The sequence below is a fragment of the Nylanderia fulva genome, unplaced genomic scaffold (assembly GCF_048542155.1).
Source record: "Nylanderia fulva isolate GAGA-0341 unplaced genomic scaffold, ASM4854215v1 Scaffold1039, whole genome shotgun sequence".
NCBI lineage: Eukaryota > Metazoa > Arthropoda > Insecta > Hymenoptera > Formicidae > Nylanderia > Nylanderia fulva.
In genome coordinates this window covers 10,386-23,532 of record NW_028189236.1, presented here as the reverse complement: position 1 = coordinate 23,532, position 13,147 = coordinate 10,386, and the positions used below count along the sequence as shown (strand labels likewise).

General features: G+C 33.4%; 2 protein-coding genes across 3 annotated transcripts; one reads left to right on the top strand and one right to left on the bottom strand.

Moving 5' to 3' along the window:
* Nucleotides 1–423: 423 nt before the first annotated feature.
* Nucleotides 424–4,231, bottom strand: LOC146725107 (uncharacterized). Of its 2 annotated transcripts, XM_085484379.1 has the most exons (6): nucleotides 3,626–4,231; nucleotides 3,408–3,536; nucleotides 3,179–3,316; nucleotides 2,790–3,086; nucleotides 2,608–2,708; nucleotides 2,419–2,483 (listed from the first exon to the last, which is right to left on the bottom strand). In XM_085484379.1, the coding sequence occupies exons 1-5, from the start codon at nucleotides 3,957–3,959 to the stop codon at nucleotides 2,653–2,655; spliced, it is 954 nt and encodes a 317-aa protein (XP_085340505.1). In that variant the 5' UTR covers nucleotides 3,960–4,231; the 3' UTR covers nucleotides 2,419–2,483; nucleotides 2,608–2,652. The 2 variants fall into 2 exon arrangements, with proteins under 2 accessions (XP_085340504.1, XP_085340505.1); XM_085484378.1 differs by lacking the exon at nucleotides 2,608–2,708 and having other exon boundaries at nucleotides 424–2,483.
* Nucleotides 4,232–4,240: 9 nt separating this feature from the next.
* On the top strand, nucleotides 4,241–5,720 carry LOC146725106 (uncharacterized). Its single transcript, XM_085484380.1, has one exon. The coding sequence runs from the start codon at nucleotides 4,919–4,921 to the stop codon at nucleotides 5,681–5,683; it is 765 nt and encodes a 254-aa protein (XP_085340506.1). The 5' UTR covers nucleotides 4,241–4,918; the 3' UTR covers nucleotides 5,684–5,720.
* Nucleotides 5,721–13,147: the final 7,427 nt, after the last annotated feature.

The following is a 13,147-nucleotide window of genomic DNA, read 5'->3' as shown; positions in this document are numbered from 1 at the left end:
CGTAATATTGCGTTACGTTATTTTCTACCGACTCGTAGTATCCATCGACTAGCGTACCATCGCGTAATCGATATTCTCGAGCGCGACCGCCATGGATAATATGATGTCCGAGCTCCCGCTCTTTCCATATCAACCATTGCAGGGCTTTACGCGAGTGAATATTCGCATGCCTGTATCCCCCCGTTGGAATAATTCCGATCTCTCTTTCGCGTAAAAAGTTTTTTCTAAATACGCGCATACACGTTGAGGCGATGGTTGTGCATTCCTCGAATGGACACACGTTTCCACGCTCTAAGAATATTTTTCTAAAAGCCATACACGCTCGTCTAAGGATATCTACATCGTTACGACAATAAAGCAATATTTCACGTTGAAAATCAAACACATAATTCGCGCGTGTCATCTCGGAGTGCCACGCGAGAAATTTTTCGCGTTCTTTTATTTGCATAGAATCGGGTGAATAATATTGAACACCGGGTAACGCTCCGACATAAGACTGATTATCGATAGTATTAAATAAATGTGGAAAGTGCCTTTATTCGTACCTTCTGCCAGTCCGAAAGCTTTGGGTAATTCGGATAAACGCATCGGCATGTAATTGATACTATCGATAAATTTCGTATGACCTAGCGTTAATACAACTATTTTCGTTCCGTTTAAAATTACTTGAGGCTCTAAGACATGGTTTTCCACGATATATTTCAAAATAAATTGCGCGTCGAATGACTTCGCGTTATGCGCGATGCAGATTATTTGTTTAAAATATTTTATCGGTCGCGTTACGAAATCTACAAATTCCTGCACGGGGTTGCGACGAAATATAAATTCGCGAATACCGCACCAACGACATCGCACCGACATTTCATCTATTCCTGCACACTCCTCGCAAATTTGTTGAGCGACGCAGAGCGTAGGTACGTGAATTTTTACATTTGTGCTACCTTGGAGCGTTTCGTCTTGCCTCGTCTCAAAGTCATAAAACACGAATGCGACCCGGCTTTCTACGTGTTCGCGAGTCTGATTAATCGAACCTTCGGCGTCATCGTCGTCGTCGTTTCTCCGGTGATGCTGTTGTTGCTCGCTATTTCGATCCGCGTGTTCGGAAGTGCGCGGATCGGGACGATTATTATTATTATGCCGACGAAGGGGAAGCATGTAACAAAGATGATTCAAAGGCTGAAGAGAACGACACGTAGCGCAATAAGTCGTGTCGCATTCGTGTTGTTTATTTCTTTGAATCAAACGTCCGCAATTTTCGCAAAATCGCATAGTTTCACAAACACTCCGACGTGATTTACCGTCGTATGATTTTGCCGCGCGATGACGCTCCAAGCAGGCATGATTGAAAAATTCACGTCTACAATTATTGCACCTAATACGATCCGCGAATGATTGCTCACACGGTGGCTCTCCGTTACATCGCGGACATTTATTAGAACATCGATGCTCTCTCGCATCGGAGCGGTAACTTAAATTACACGGTATGCAATATCCTCGCCCGCCTGCTGCTGCATTTAAATTTAAAATTACATCGAAATGTTTATTATTTGAACGGTATAATAAATTTAGACAAGCTTTTATTTCCCGCTGCAGAGTGGTTAGAAACACGTTTCCATCGAATAGCGGCTTACCGCCTCGACCAAAAGTATCGTCGTTATATATTATTATCGCGACATTTTCGCTCGCGAGATATTGCTGAAAACGCTCGATTTCAACAATTCCACTCCCTTCCTCCGGAATCGTGACACCGACCTCCCTCGTAAGTTGCAACGCTAACTCGCGCTGTAACACCGAGTTTTGTCTTCTCACCGCATTCCATTTCGCGTGTAACTCTCCCGTGCGTAAATTTCCACGCTCGTTAAAAATTAGAGCCGATACAAGCGCGCGAGGAAGACATAAATTATCGGTATTGGAAATTGTTAAAATCGAACGTTTAGCAATAACATCGGGCGTAAGCCCGTTACGTCCGCGACCAATGGGTGGAGTGACTTTAAAAATCCGAATGTTAAATTCTCGCGCTATATCGTGTCCTCCGCAGCTTTGCGCTAACGAGCTTACGAGTTCCCAAATATTTTCGTAAGTCAAATCTCGCGAAGGTCGGAACGATATACCTGCGGGGCCACGAGTTAAACTTGCGGAATCAAAAGACATACCGACGTAATCCCTCGGTTCGCACGAATGCAACGCGTACTCGTGAAGTTCGCGAAACGCATTTTCTAACCACTCATACGCGTTTGCTCCTTCGGGTATCGGCCGAATACGGAAACTAATTTCCCGTCCTTCTATACCAAAAGTTCTAAACCGACGCACGTTTTCCGCTAACATTATTAAATATCTAAAATTACCTTCGAGCTCTTGATTCGTTACTTCCTCTTGTCCACCAGCAGCCGCTAAATCTCGCTCTTCGTCGGAAGTTTCCTCACCGGAGCGGGTTTGAGAATCTTCTCGGTGTATTCTGACGTTCCTTCCCCCACCACTTTGTACTGTGAGAAATAAAAAATTATATTAACAAAATAAAATATTTAATAAAATATTACTCTCTTACGTTTGAATTTTTATTAATAATGTGAAACTGTTGTTATTAATAATTATGTTATGTTCACTTACGTTTTAATATTCTTTTACCGGGGCAATTGTGTCACCCTGCGAGGGTTAATACTCCGGTGAATATGAAATTTCGGGCGCGATGTTAGGAGAGAAAGAAATTCCTAATAAAATTTTATTTTAATTAGAATAAACAAAAAATTTAAACGTAGGAGAAGATTAAGTATAAAATATGTAATTATTACCTTCCTCAGCCATCTCCCCGCTATTTTCTTCTTCTTCTTCTTCTTCTTCTTCTTCTTCTTCTTCTTCTACAGAAAACGTGGTGTTGTTATTTTCATCTTCTTCTTCATCTCCCGTTTGTTCTTCTCGTTCTTCCGGCTCTTCTTCTTCATCTTCCGTTTGCTCTTCTTCTTCCGACTCTTCCTCCTCCTCCTCCTCCTCCAGATCCTCTTCATCTTCCGGAATCGTGTTTACTTCCTCATCGATTTCCTCCCCCCGTTCTCGATCCTCTACGACCACGTTTTCATTTGCCGCGTCATCTAATATTCATCAGACATATATTATTAGTATTTCACATAATTAAAAAATCTTTTGTGTTGATATATACCACTGTAGTATTTTTCTTACTTACTTTCAAGCGGAGTAAATATGGTCGCCTCATCGAACGGACTTACTTCGCGAACCCGCACTTCTTCCACGTCGTTATCGCTTTCGGCTAAATCAATAACCGGATGCTCCAACTCCGGCGTTAACACGATGCGTGCACGGCCTGGAACGTATAACATTTTTGTTAAAAAATTTCCTGTTTAATATAATGTTTTTCTAGCAGCGTGATATAATTTATAATGTTAAAAACTTACGCGAAGGCCCGGGCTCCGGCGAAGAATCCGCTCGTCGTCTTCTATTTAACCTTAGCCTTAGTGATACAGGGCGATTCTCCAGTACGCGCAGCCGGTTTCCTGTAACGCGTGCGACAGGGCGTACGAAAGCTAAAGTTTTAGCGAATTAAATAAATAAATAATTGGGGTAGTTTTAATTAATTTATTTATAATTAACTGTAATAAAAATAAAAACTTACCATTATTATCTTCTCCCCGCAGAACTCGATGAAAATGCAGGAGGAGATATTCTATGTGGCCTGCTGCGTCGTTTTCCTTCTCACCACCAAAATAGTATCGCGACTCGATCACCTCACCCGCGATAATCACTAATTCGCGAAAAACACTAAAATGCCCTAGTCGGAATAATACCGCTAGCACAGCGCTGGGACATTCCCCCGCGAATTTTCCAAAAATATTGAAGCATTTGTCTTCACTAGCGCATGCTAATTCATATATATGCCTGGAAAAATTTTTCCCGCATAAACTCTGCGCTAGTGATAGACAAATTTCAATTACTTTTTTCAAACTCATTATTTGAAATTTAATAGTACACTTGCGTCGAATACGTGAGTACGCGAGAGACGAAATTCGAAAAAATGTAACTAACTTAACTCCGAGAGCCGTATTTATACGTTTTTATCAAGATGGGGAATTTTCAGGTAACTTTTCTCGATTTTATTTTATCTTTTTTTCTCATACCCGAGTATTCTTACCCTTGTTTTATATATATGTTAATATTTACTTAGATATAGAAAATATTTAATTTAGGGCAATATTTACTTAATTACAAAAAGTTTATGGAAATTAAGATGAGGAATTTTTAGTTATCTTTTCTCTATTTTATTTTATCTTTTTTATCTTTTTTCTCATGCCCGAGTATTCTTACCCTTGTTTTATATATAAATATATATATATATATATGGTAATATTTACTTATTGTTAGATACAGAAAATATTTAATCTAGGGCGATATTTACTTAGCTACAAAAAGTTTATGGAAATCAAGATGAGAAATTTTCGGGTATCTTTTCTCGATAGCGGTAGGAATTTTATATTTTCTCTGTAGTCAGATTTAAAAATTATATCATTTATATTGTTTAAAAAATTCCCCTTCCACATTAAAAATTATATCGTTTATATTGTTTAAAAAATTCCTCTCCCACATAATTTTTATTATACTACACATGCATTTTCTCCCTATTACTTTATTGTTTAAAAATTCCCCTTCCGCATTAAAAATTATATCATTTATATTGTTTAAAAATTCCCCTTCCTCATAATTTTTATTTATCTGCGCATGCCTTTTCTCCCTACCACTTCTATTTTATCTTCTTATAAATTTTCTTGAAAATCTTCGCTCACTCGTCTTTCATCGTCCGGACTTTCAAGTTCGTTAGTAAAAAGATAGTTAGTAAAAAAGTTCTCGATTTTTCGATTTTTCCGCGTCTTTGATTATTAAATCTTTGATTTTCTACGCGGTAGCAACTACCATGAACAATCTTAAGAAAATCGAGCAACAACCGCGCATGTTGCTGTCAACAACATACGGATTGAATTCATCCTACACGAAGAAAATTCAAGTGGGTCTTATGACGGAAGACAACGTCGAACTGGATTTTCTACCTGCTGTTAAATTAACATCTCACGGAGCTGCAGGGATTTGCTTCGACATGGAATCGTGGCAAAAATTTCAAGAAAACATGGAAACGATGTCGAGCTACTTAAATGGTGATAAAATTAATTTGAGCTCGATCATCTTTAACAAGATAATTATAAATTTCACTACCGCATATGGTGCTAGAGCCATACTAATAACATATCGTGAAAACGAACAAGAAGATCTTTCTTCCGAAACTGCGGAGGATACGAACGAAAACGGACCGAAGGCGAAGAAACGTAAAACTTACAACATTGCGATAGTCATGCAGAGAACGACTTTTCAAGGTGTAGAAAATATAGTTAATTGTGTGAACGCTAATTTAAATCGTCTAAATTTTATTTCAACTAATGTCAACGAATGTGCTCGATATTTAATTAACGAAATACAGTTAAATCTTCCTGTCAACGGTAGCATTAATAGCAGTATCGTGAAACTCACGATCAGAGGTAACAGTAAGGAAATAGAACGTAATGTACGCACCCAACTGAAAGATTTAACATTTCTCGATGTATACTTCGAGATAACATTTTTAGAAATAATTTCACTTTATTTCGAACAAATTGTATATGCAATTATATCAAAACGTAAATTTTAATAATTATTCGACGAATATTTTTTTGAAATGATTGTGAATAATTTTGTTCTGTAAAATATTTTAAATATAAATCATATTTGTACTTTTAAAACCATTGTTCAATTTTCTTTCACTTACTCTTTCCAGAAATTTCCTCAACATGCATGTTCCTGTTTACCTTCATTAAGCAGCGAGTTATTTTAAAATAAAATTTTATCTGACATCTTTCTAATCTACGACGATGTATTATTATTTTTTATCGTGACGCGAGTCGGAATGCTCGCCTGTACAAATATTTGCGTGTTCTTTTTTATTACCCTACGCCATTGTCAGCTACTACCTGCCACCGGTCGACCGCACGACGCTTTTCTTGGCCAAAATGTTTTTACCCCACCCCGTCTAATATCGACCATTTGATTCGACGAGCTATCCTTGCCATACGTATACCCGAACTGTTTTTACCCCACCCCCGTCCAATATCGACCATTTGATTCGACGAGCTATCCTTGCCATACGTATACCCGAACCCCCATGCCGTACTCTACGCAACTTTAGCTTAAATACCACATCTAATCCTTAGACTAGTAAGATCTCGTTTAGCTCAACATACTAGGACCCTGCTCGGAAACACGGAGGTCCCGGGTTCAAATCCAGAGAAAATCAGAAAAAATAAAAAATAAAAATTCTCATCCCCACCTTTCGGGGCCAGTCGCCATTTTTTTTTCCCCCAACACCCTTTCCCCCTAACACCCACACTCGGAAAAGCCAGACGCCGGTGGTGGGGGAAAGATAAGATAAGACCCGGCGCCAGACGGGTCGGTGGTGGGGGTTTGTTTTGACGGGCCATACCTGCCATTATACTACTTATAAAATTAATAGGACTATATATAATGGTATTGAAAAATGGTATCTTACCGTGAAGTATTTGTAAGCATGTTCTTAAGCTCATTAATGATATAAGGGTATTTTTTAGGCGCAGTCGTTATTTCAGACAAATAATATCTTAATCTATCATTTACATCAAATATGTCTGTAAAATTTATAAAATTATCTATTAGACAAATATATTGATAATGATCAAAAATACTTGATTTTGGAAAAAATTTTTTCTTTATATCATCCACAATTTCTCGTAATTCTATCATAGAATTTATGCTTCTGATTATAAAGCTAGCTTTGTTAGTTAGTTTTCTTGCAGACGGCCATCTAAAATTGAATCAAAACATTTTGTAATAAAATACTATCGCAGCAGTAATGAATTTTCAATAAATTATTTCAATAAATTTTTTGAAATTTTATGTATGTATGAGAAAAATAAAACTGAAAGTAAATAAATTAAAAAAACAAAAAACATTATTTTATTAAAATAAATAGAAAAATAAAAGCCAAAATATAAAAAAAGGAATATGCGAGATGTTATTTATAAAAATTTTAATTATTAAAGAAAATAAATTTAACTAAATTTAATAACATTTAAGTAAAGTAAATTTTAAATTGAACAATTGAAAAAAATTTTATAAGATCTCGACTGCTCGAATATATTATTTTCTCTTATCTCTCATTAGTCGTATTTCTATTTTCCTACTCGTTTTTTATATCAATTTTATTTGAATTTATTACTGTTTTATATGATATTTTTAATATTTTATAACGATTTTATTTTTCTAGAATTCTTATAAAATTTTTTGTAAAAGTAATATATTGCGAGTGATAGATTAATGAAAAAAGTTACAAAATATTTATAAACAAAATGAGAGTTACCTCTTAGAATACTTTTTTTCTTTATTTTCGTCATTTAATGCGTCTCTAGCGAATAGGATACCACTTTTGCAACCTAAAATGCCGGTCATCTCGAGAGGTAAGTTCGTATCTACTAACTGCAAAAAAATAAAAACGAATTAAATAAAGTCGATGATAACACTATTCGCGTATAAGTTATTTGACAAATTTCTTACTTTTTTCTGACACATCACTGTAATAGTAATCTTGTGTTCTCTTTTTTCCTAACTTTAAAATTCAGCTGGAGACGTTTTATTCGCGTTTCACACTTTGCATTAAATTCATGCTCTGGATTCTGCTGAGCCACTGATCTAGGCTCTCCTACTACCTGCCGTTGTCACGTGACTCCCTTGGTAAGGATACAAAAAAGAAACAAGTCAGGTAAAAAATTAGGAAGGGTCCATGGGCGTCCACATAAGGGAGCAAAAAGGACATTTGTCTCTCCCCCTTGGAATTAGTAAAAAAATTAAGCATTTGCTCTTTTTTTGACAACACTAAGTAATACTAAAATTTATTTGCATATTTAATATAAAAGAATAAAAATATAAAAGAAATAAAATTTAAAAGAATCAAGAACAAGAAATTTTAAAAATCTCATATGCTCTCTTCTGGAAAAAATTCTGCGGACGCCCATGGAAGGGTCGTTTTTACCTGGGTTTATTTTGGACATTTGCTTAAAGATTTCATCTGCATTTTAATAAAAGAAAGGAAAAGTGCATTTTGCATCAAATGTAGGAAGAAAAGATGCAGAATACACATTTCCACTTTATACGTCTTTAGAGTTTAAAATTTAAACTGTATTTATAAAATTTGAGATATATTTGTTTTAAATATCTCTTTGTAACTCTATAGATTTTAATAATATGTAATAGTTATTTTTATATTAAATAAAGTTCTGGAAAATAGCGCAATAACAATTTTTTTATTTTTAAGTATTTTTTAAATTTTCTACATATTTCTAAAAAAAAAACGATATTCTTGTTTTATTTTAAAATAAAATTGCCTTTTTGTTATAATTTAATATATAATCTTTATTTTATAACTTTCTTTTTCGTGGTCTGAACAATTTTCTCATTTGACCAACAATTCTCTAGACGTCTTTTTTATTGTTGTATTCTCTCGAGAAATTCTAATTTCTCGTGATCTAAAGCTGGTATATCAGCAAAATCCATTTTTGCAAATCGATGACAATGATTGACGCCCTTTTTGAGATTGATATAAATATTTTAGTCTTCCAACTTGGTTAAATTAAAGCTGTCTTTTGCTGCGGATTCTTCGCCGCTCGATTTCGCAGTCGAATTCCTAAGCAAGAATCTGTCTTTTCTGAACAACTCTTACGAAAAAAAACCTACAAGTATACGAAAAAGTTATAACAATAATATATTATTGAAGAACTACTGTTATATGAGTAATTTTTATAATATCTAAGATAAACAAAATAATATAATAAAATAAGAAATATAACAAATAAAATAACTAAATTAAAAAAGAAAAAAAACGAAATAAAATAATAACAAAATATATAACCAATGTATAATAAAATAAACAAATATATAGAATATGGCGTTCCTCGAAATTTTTGTTGAAAAAAAATTGTTTCCAAATAACAAGATCTACATTTATATAATTTACCTTTTATGTCAGACACCGTATATATATATATATATATATATGTGTGTGTCTGTGTGTGTGTGTGTGTGTGTGTCTGGTATATATATAGAGTGTCTGACATAAAAGGTTTTACATTAAATATATGTATATAATATTTGATGTGAAACCTTTATTTATATGTATATATGCATATATATATATATATATATATATATATATATATATATATTGTAACGTCCCGCGTTATTGGATTATCCGTTATGTGTCATTTTGGATTACCTTTTATGTCATTATCCGTTATGTCAAGTGTCATCGGTCATCTGTGGAAAGAGTATCGTCTCTGTGCGCGTTGCTAAAGTTTTGTTTTAAAAAAACAGCGCGACTTCCGGTTTGGTTTGACGCTCGTCAAACTACGCAAATGTATTATATAATCACGGTGTAATTTTGTGTAATTTAATGTCAATTATATTGTTCGTTATCGTTTCATTGTATTGGATTTTAACATTAAAGTTTATGCTTTCATTTTGTGAGTTTATTCGTACCGAACGCGTGTGAAAGAGTGAGTGAGTGCGGATTTTTCTTTGCGAACCGTTTGAGAAATCTGAAGGCTCGTCCGGGATCAACGAAAGGAAACGAGCAGCAGGATGTCGACGGTACATTCACCAAGAAAAACACAAACTCCGGCGGCGAACTTGACAGAAATGAATCCGTTGCGGACAATTCTTCAGGATAGGACAGATGAGAGAGAAGCAGAAGATGGAGTGAGAGCTGATGCAACAGGAGCTTCGTCAGAGAAATGAAACGTTACACCGATTCGAGCAGGAAATCGCCCAGATAAGTCGGTCTAATAATATTGCGAATGCCGAAAACGAGCGTATTGTGAATGTCGAGAATGAACGTATGAATGTTCCGAAACGAGTAAATATTCAGCCGAATATTAATTTAGGATATAAATTAAGGTAGTTCTATCGCTACAATATTAACTAAAAGTTTCGCCTCTAATCGATAGGGAAATTCATCGTTTATACAATGTTACCGTAGCAACAATTTTAGTTGAGTCTGTACAGTCTAAACTTCTTGTAGTAGAATGTAATAAAAATTAAATTAAATCGATTTTCACATCAAGTTGTTCACGTATAATTAATTTATTATTTAGACTAATTTACTGCAACATATTATTCTTATGTGTTTTACTGTTCTTCTTCTTCTTTTTCTTCTTCAAGAAAAAAAACGTTGACCAAGAATATCTTTGGTGTATTTACAACGCATCAAAGAATCGTATATTCTTATTATAAACTATTACAATAATTCGAAGATGTTCTCTTTTTATTATTATTTTTAATGTAATTAAATATTTTTTTAATGTGCAATTTCGATGTTTTATGTAACTTTAGCAAAAAGAAACTCATAAGACGAGAATATTTTCATTCAGTTGTATTGTTATACGTTCAGATCTGTGGAAGGGTAGAGAGTAAAAATGCATTGTATAGGAATAGGAAATATTCAACCGTTTCCAGACTTTTGGGACACCCTATATATGTATGTACGTACAGGGTTTCCTAAACATATTTCAACTGTACATTTGTCATTTTGAACAAAACCCTAAGATTTAAAAGGTCTACAAAAGAAAAGGAAACTTCTCAAATAGTACAGTAATTCGTTTTAGAAACGTTTCATAACCAGTTCTCAGAAACGTTTATTAATTGGATAAAATTTCCACTTAAAAACGTTTAAGAAACCGTTTATTTTAGAGTTTGTTTTAAATCGCATATTGAGCAATAATTTTTGCAATGCTGTAAAATATTTTTTGCAACGTTAATATAACATTTATGAAATATTGCACAATATTTCTTATTTTTCATTTTCTTCATTTATTTGTCCAGTTTTTAAATAATCAATTTAATCTGTTGGGATTGTATCAAAATAATTAAACTGATAAAAATGATTGATTGTAATAGTTACTTTTTGCATGCTTTATATTTTTATATAATTCTCTGACTAAAACTTAATAGCGAGATAGATAGCTCAGTTTGCAGCGCATAGCGGTAAATAAAGGAACTATGTGATTGCATTATAATATAGCAATAAAATTTTCCTCATCATCATCGATCATTTTCCCCGATAGGATACTGCACATTTCAAAACTATTGCTAATATGGTTCTTTGCCCGTGGGAGACTGGAATGTAGAATTTTATGTATAAAGGATGCTAATAAATGTAATGTTGTGTTGATTGAGGAAACTATGATTCTGAAAGGGGTGTTTTCTTTATGGATTTTCGGCAGTCCATAGGCTTTTGGTAGGAGAGAATCGCTCGAGGATAACTTGTAATATTCTTTTTTGTTAATATAGACTTTATTCATCCATATTTTTAACGTTTTCAGGCAGAGTTTTATCTTATTTTTCCAATCATCCTTATTGCCAAAAAGTCAGAATAATATACAATTTAACAGACAGGTGTTTGATTCTATCACACCCACAATTTTATAGCCAGAATTTTGACTTAGTGGTCAATATATTCTCAAGTAACGGTTATCCTCTTGATATGATATTCAGCAGCATTAATCAACGAATTAAACATCTCATTTCCAATGGAATTATGTTGGACAAATATAAACATAAAACAACACAAATTAATAACGGGGAAAAAAAGAAGAAACAAAAAAAAGAATTATAGTTATTCCCTATATCTACAAGATTTCAGAAATGTTTGTCTCTTCGATAAATAAATCTAATACAACGATAGGATATCGATGTTTAAACAAACTCAATAAAATCATAAAAACTCATAAAGATAAGAATCAAGTCTCACATAATTCCAATGTGGTTTACAAGATCAGTTGCAAAGATTGCAATGCAACATACGTGGGTCAGACAAAGAGACAATTACAGACAAGGATAAAACAACATATGAATAACATCAAATTGGTTTCAAAGAGACACTCTGTTATCTCTGAACATAGAATTAGGGAACAGCATACAATTCAATTGGAATAAAGTTAAAATTTTAGATCATGAAATAAATTACCAAAAAAGATTGATTTCCGAAATGCTACATCCCATACAGCACAGATTATTGCAATTATATTGCAGCAACGTTGCAATGTTGCAATTTGCAATGCAACATTATAAAGACATTGTAGAGATATAGGTGCACAAAATTTTCAGCACACTTGTAGCAACATGACATTAATATTCGGAAATATTGCATGTAATCCAAATTCTATAATTTATATATTGTAATATATATACATATACCCAGCAAACACCAAGTTACAGCTATATAATTGTTAGTTGTAATTTCCCACTCAAAAATATAATACGTGTATTATAACAATTATATTGTTGAGTGGAAAATTACAACTAACAATTATATAACTGTAACTTGGTATTTGCTGGGTATAATACTGTAATAAAATAATTTTTTGCAATATTGTACAATAAAAGATGTTAACGATAATCAATAATTTTATTATCTTCCAAAAAGCGGACATTTTAACATTGCTGCAATTCAACAGCAATGATGTAGCAACATTTTGCAGTGAATTTGCAATATTGCAATATTGCGGTGAAAGATTGTTGTAATGTTTTTGCAATCTAACGGTGCTGTATGGGATATAATAGAACAAGAAAACGGTATAAATTTAAAAAAAGATACAGAGTTACTTAGATAAAGACATATTTAAATGATATTCATACCTTCTCCCATATAACAAAGTTCGTTATTGTTGTTTAGAATTATGTAAAATATTTCGTGCTTTTGATAATTACGACAGTAATTTATCGGCATTAACCACACGTTACACAACCACAAATTACAGTACATAACACTTAATTATACATATTTTTAACTTGTATGTAAATGTATGTAATTATCAGAGAGAATTCTCAGAGAAATTATATATATATATATATATATATATATATATATATATATACATGCAGTATACAGGGTGACTCACGTAACGGTCGCCACGATTTTTGGGACATTTCCGCCAGTTTAAAAAAAAGTTTATGCAGTGAAACTTTATCTACTTTACGCAAGCTATAATATGCAATAATAAAATTTACAAAAAAATTTTTTTAACAAATTAAT

Excerpts from the sequence above, each read along its gene's own strand:
- LOC146725106 (XM_085484380.1), top strand. The coding sequence starts at position 4,919 with ATGAACAATCTTAAGAAAATCGAGCAACAACCGCGCATGTTGCTGTCA.
- LOC146725107 (XM_085484378.1), bottom strand. The coding sequence starts at position 3,959 with ATGAGTTTGAAAAAAGTAATTGAAATTTGTCTATCACTAGCGCAGAGT. Across the intron at positions 3,537-3,625 it reads GCGGGGAGAAGATAATAATG|CTTTCGTACGCCCTGTCGCA; the intron begins GTAAGTTTTTAT and ends CTAAAACTTTAG. Across the intron at positions 3,087-3,178 it reads CATATTTACTCCGCTTGAAA|ATGACGCGGCAAATGAAAAC; the intron begins GTAAGTAAGAAA and ends GATGAATATTAG.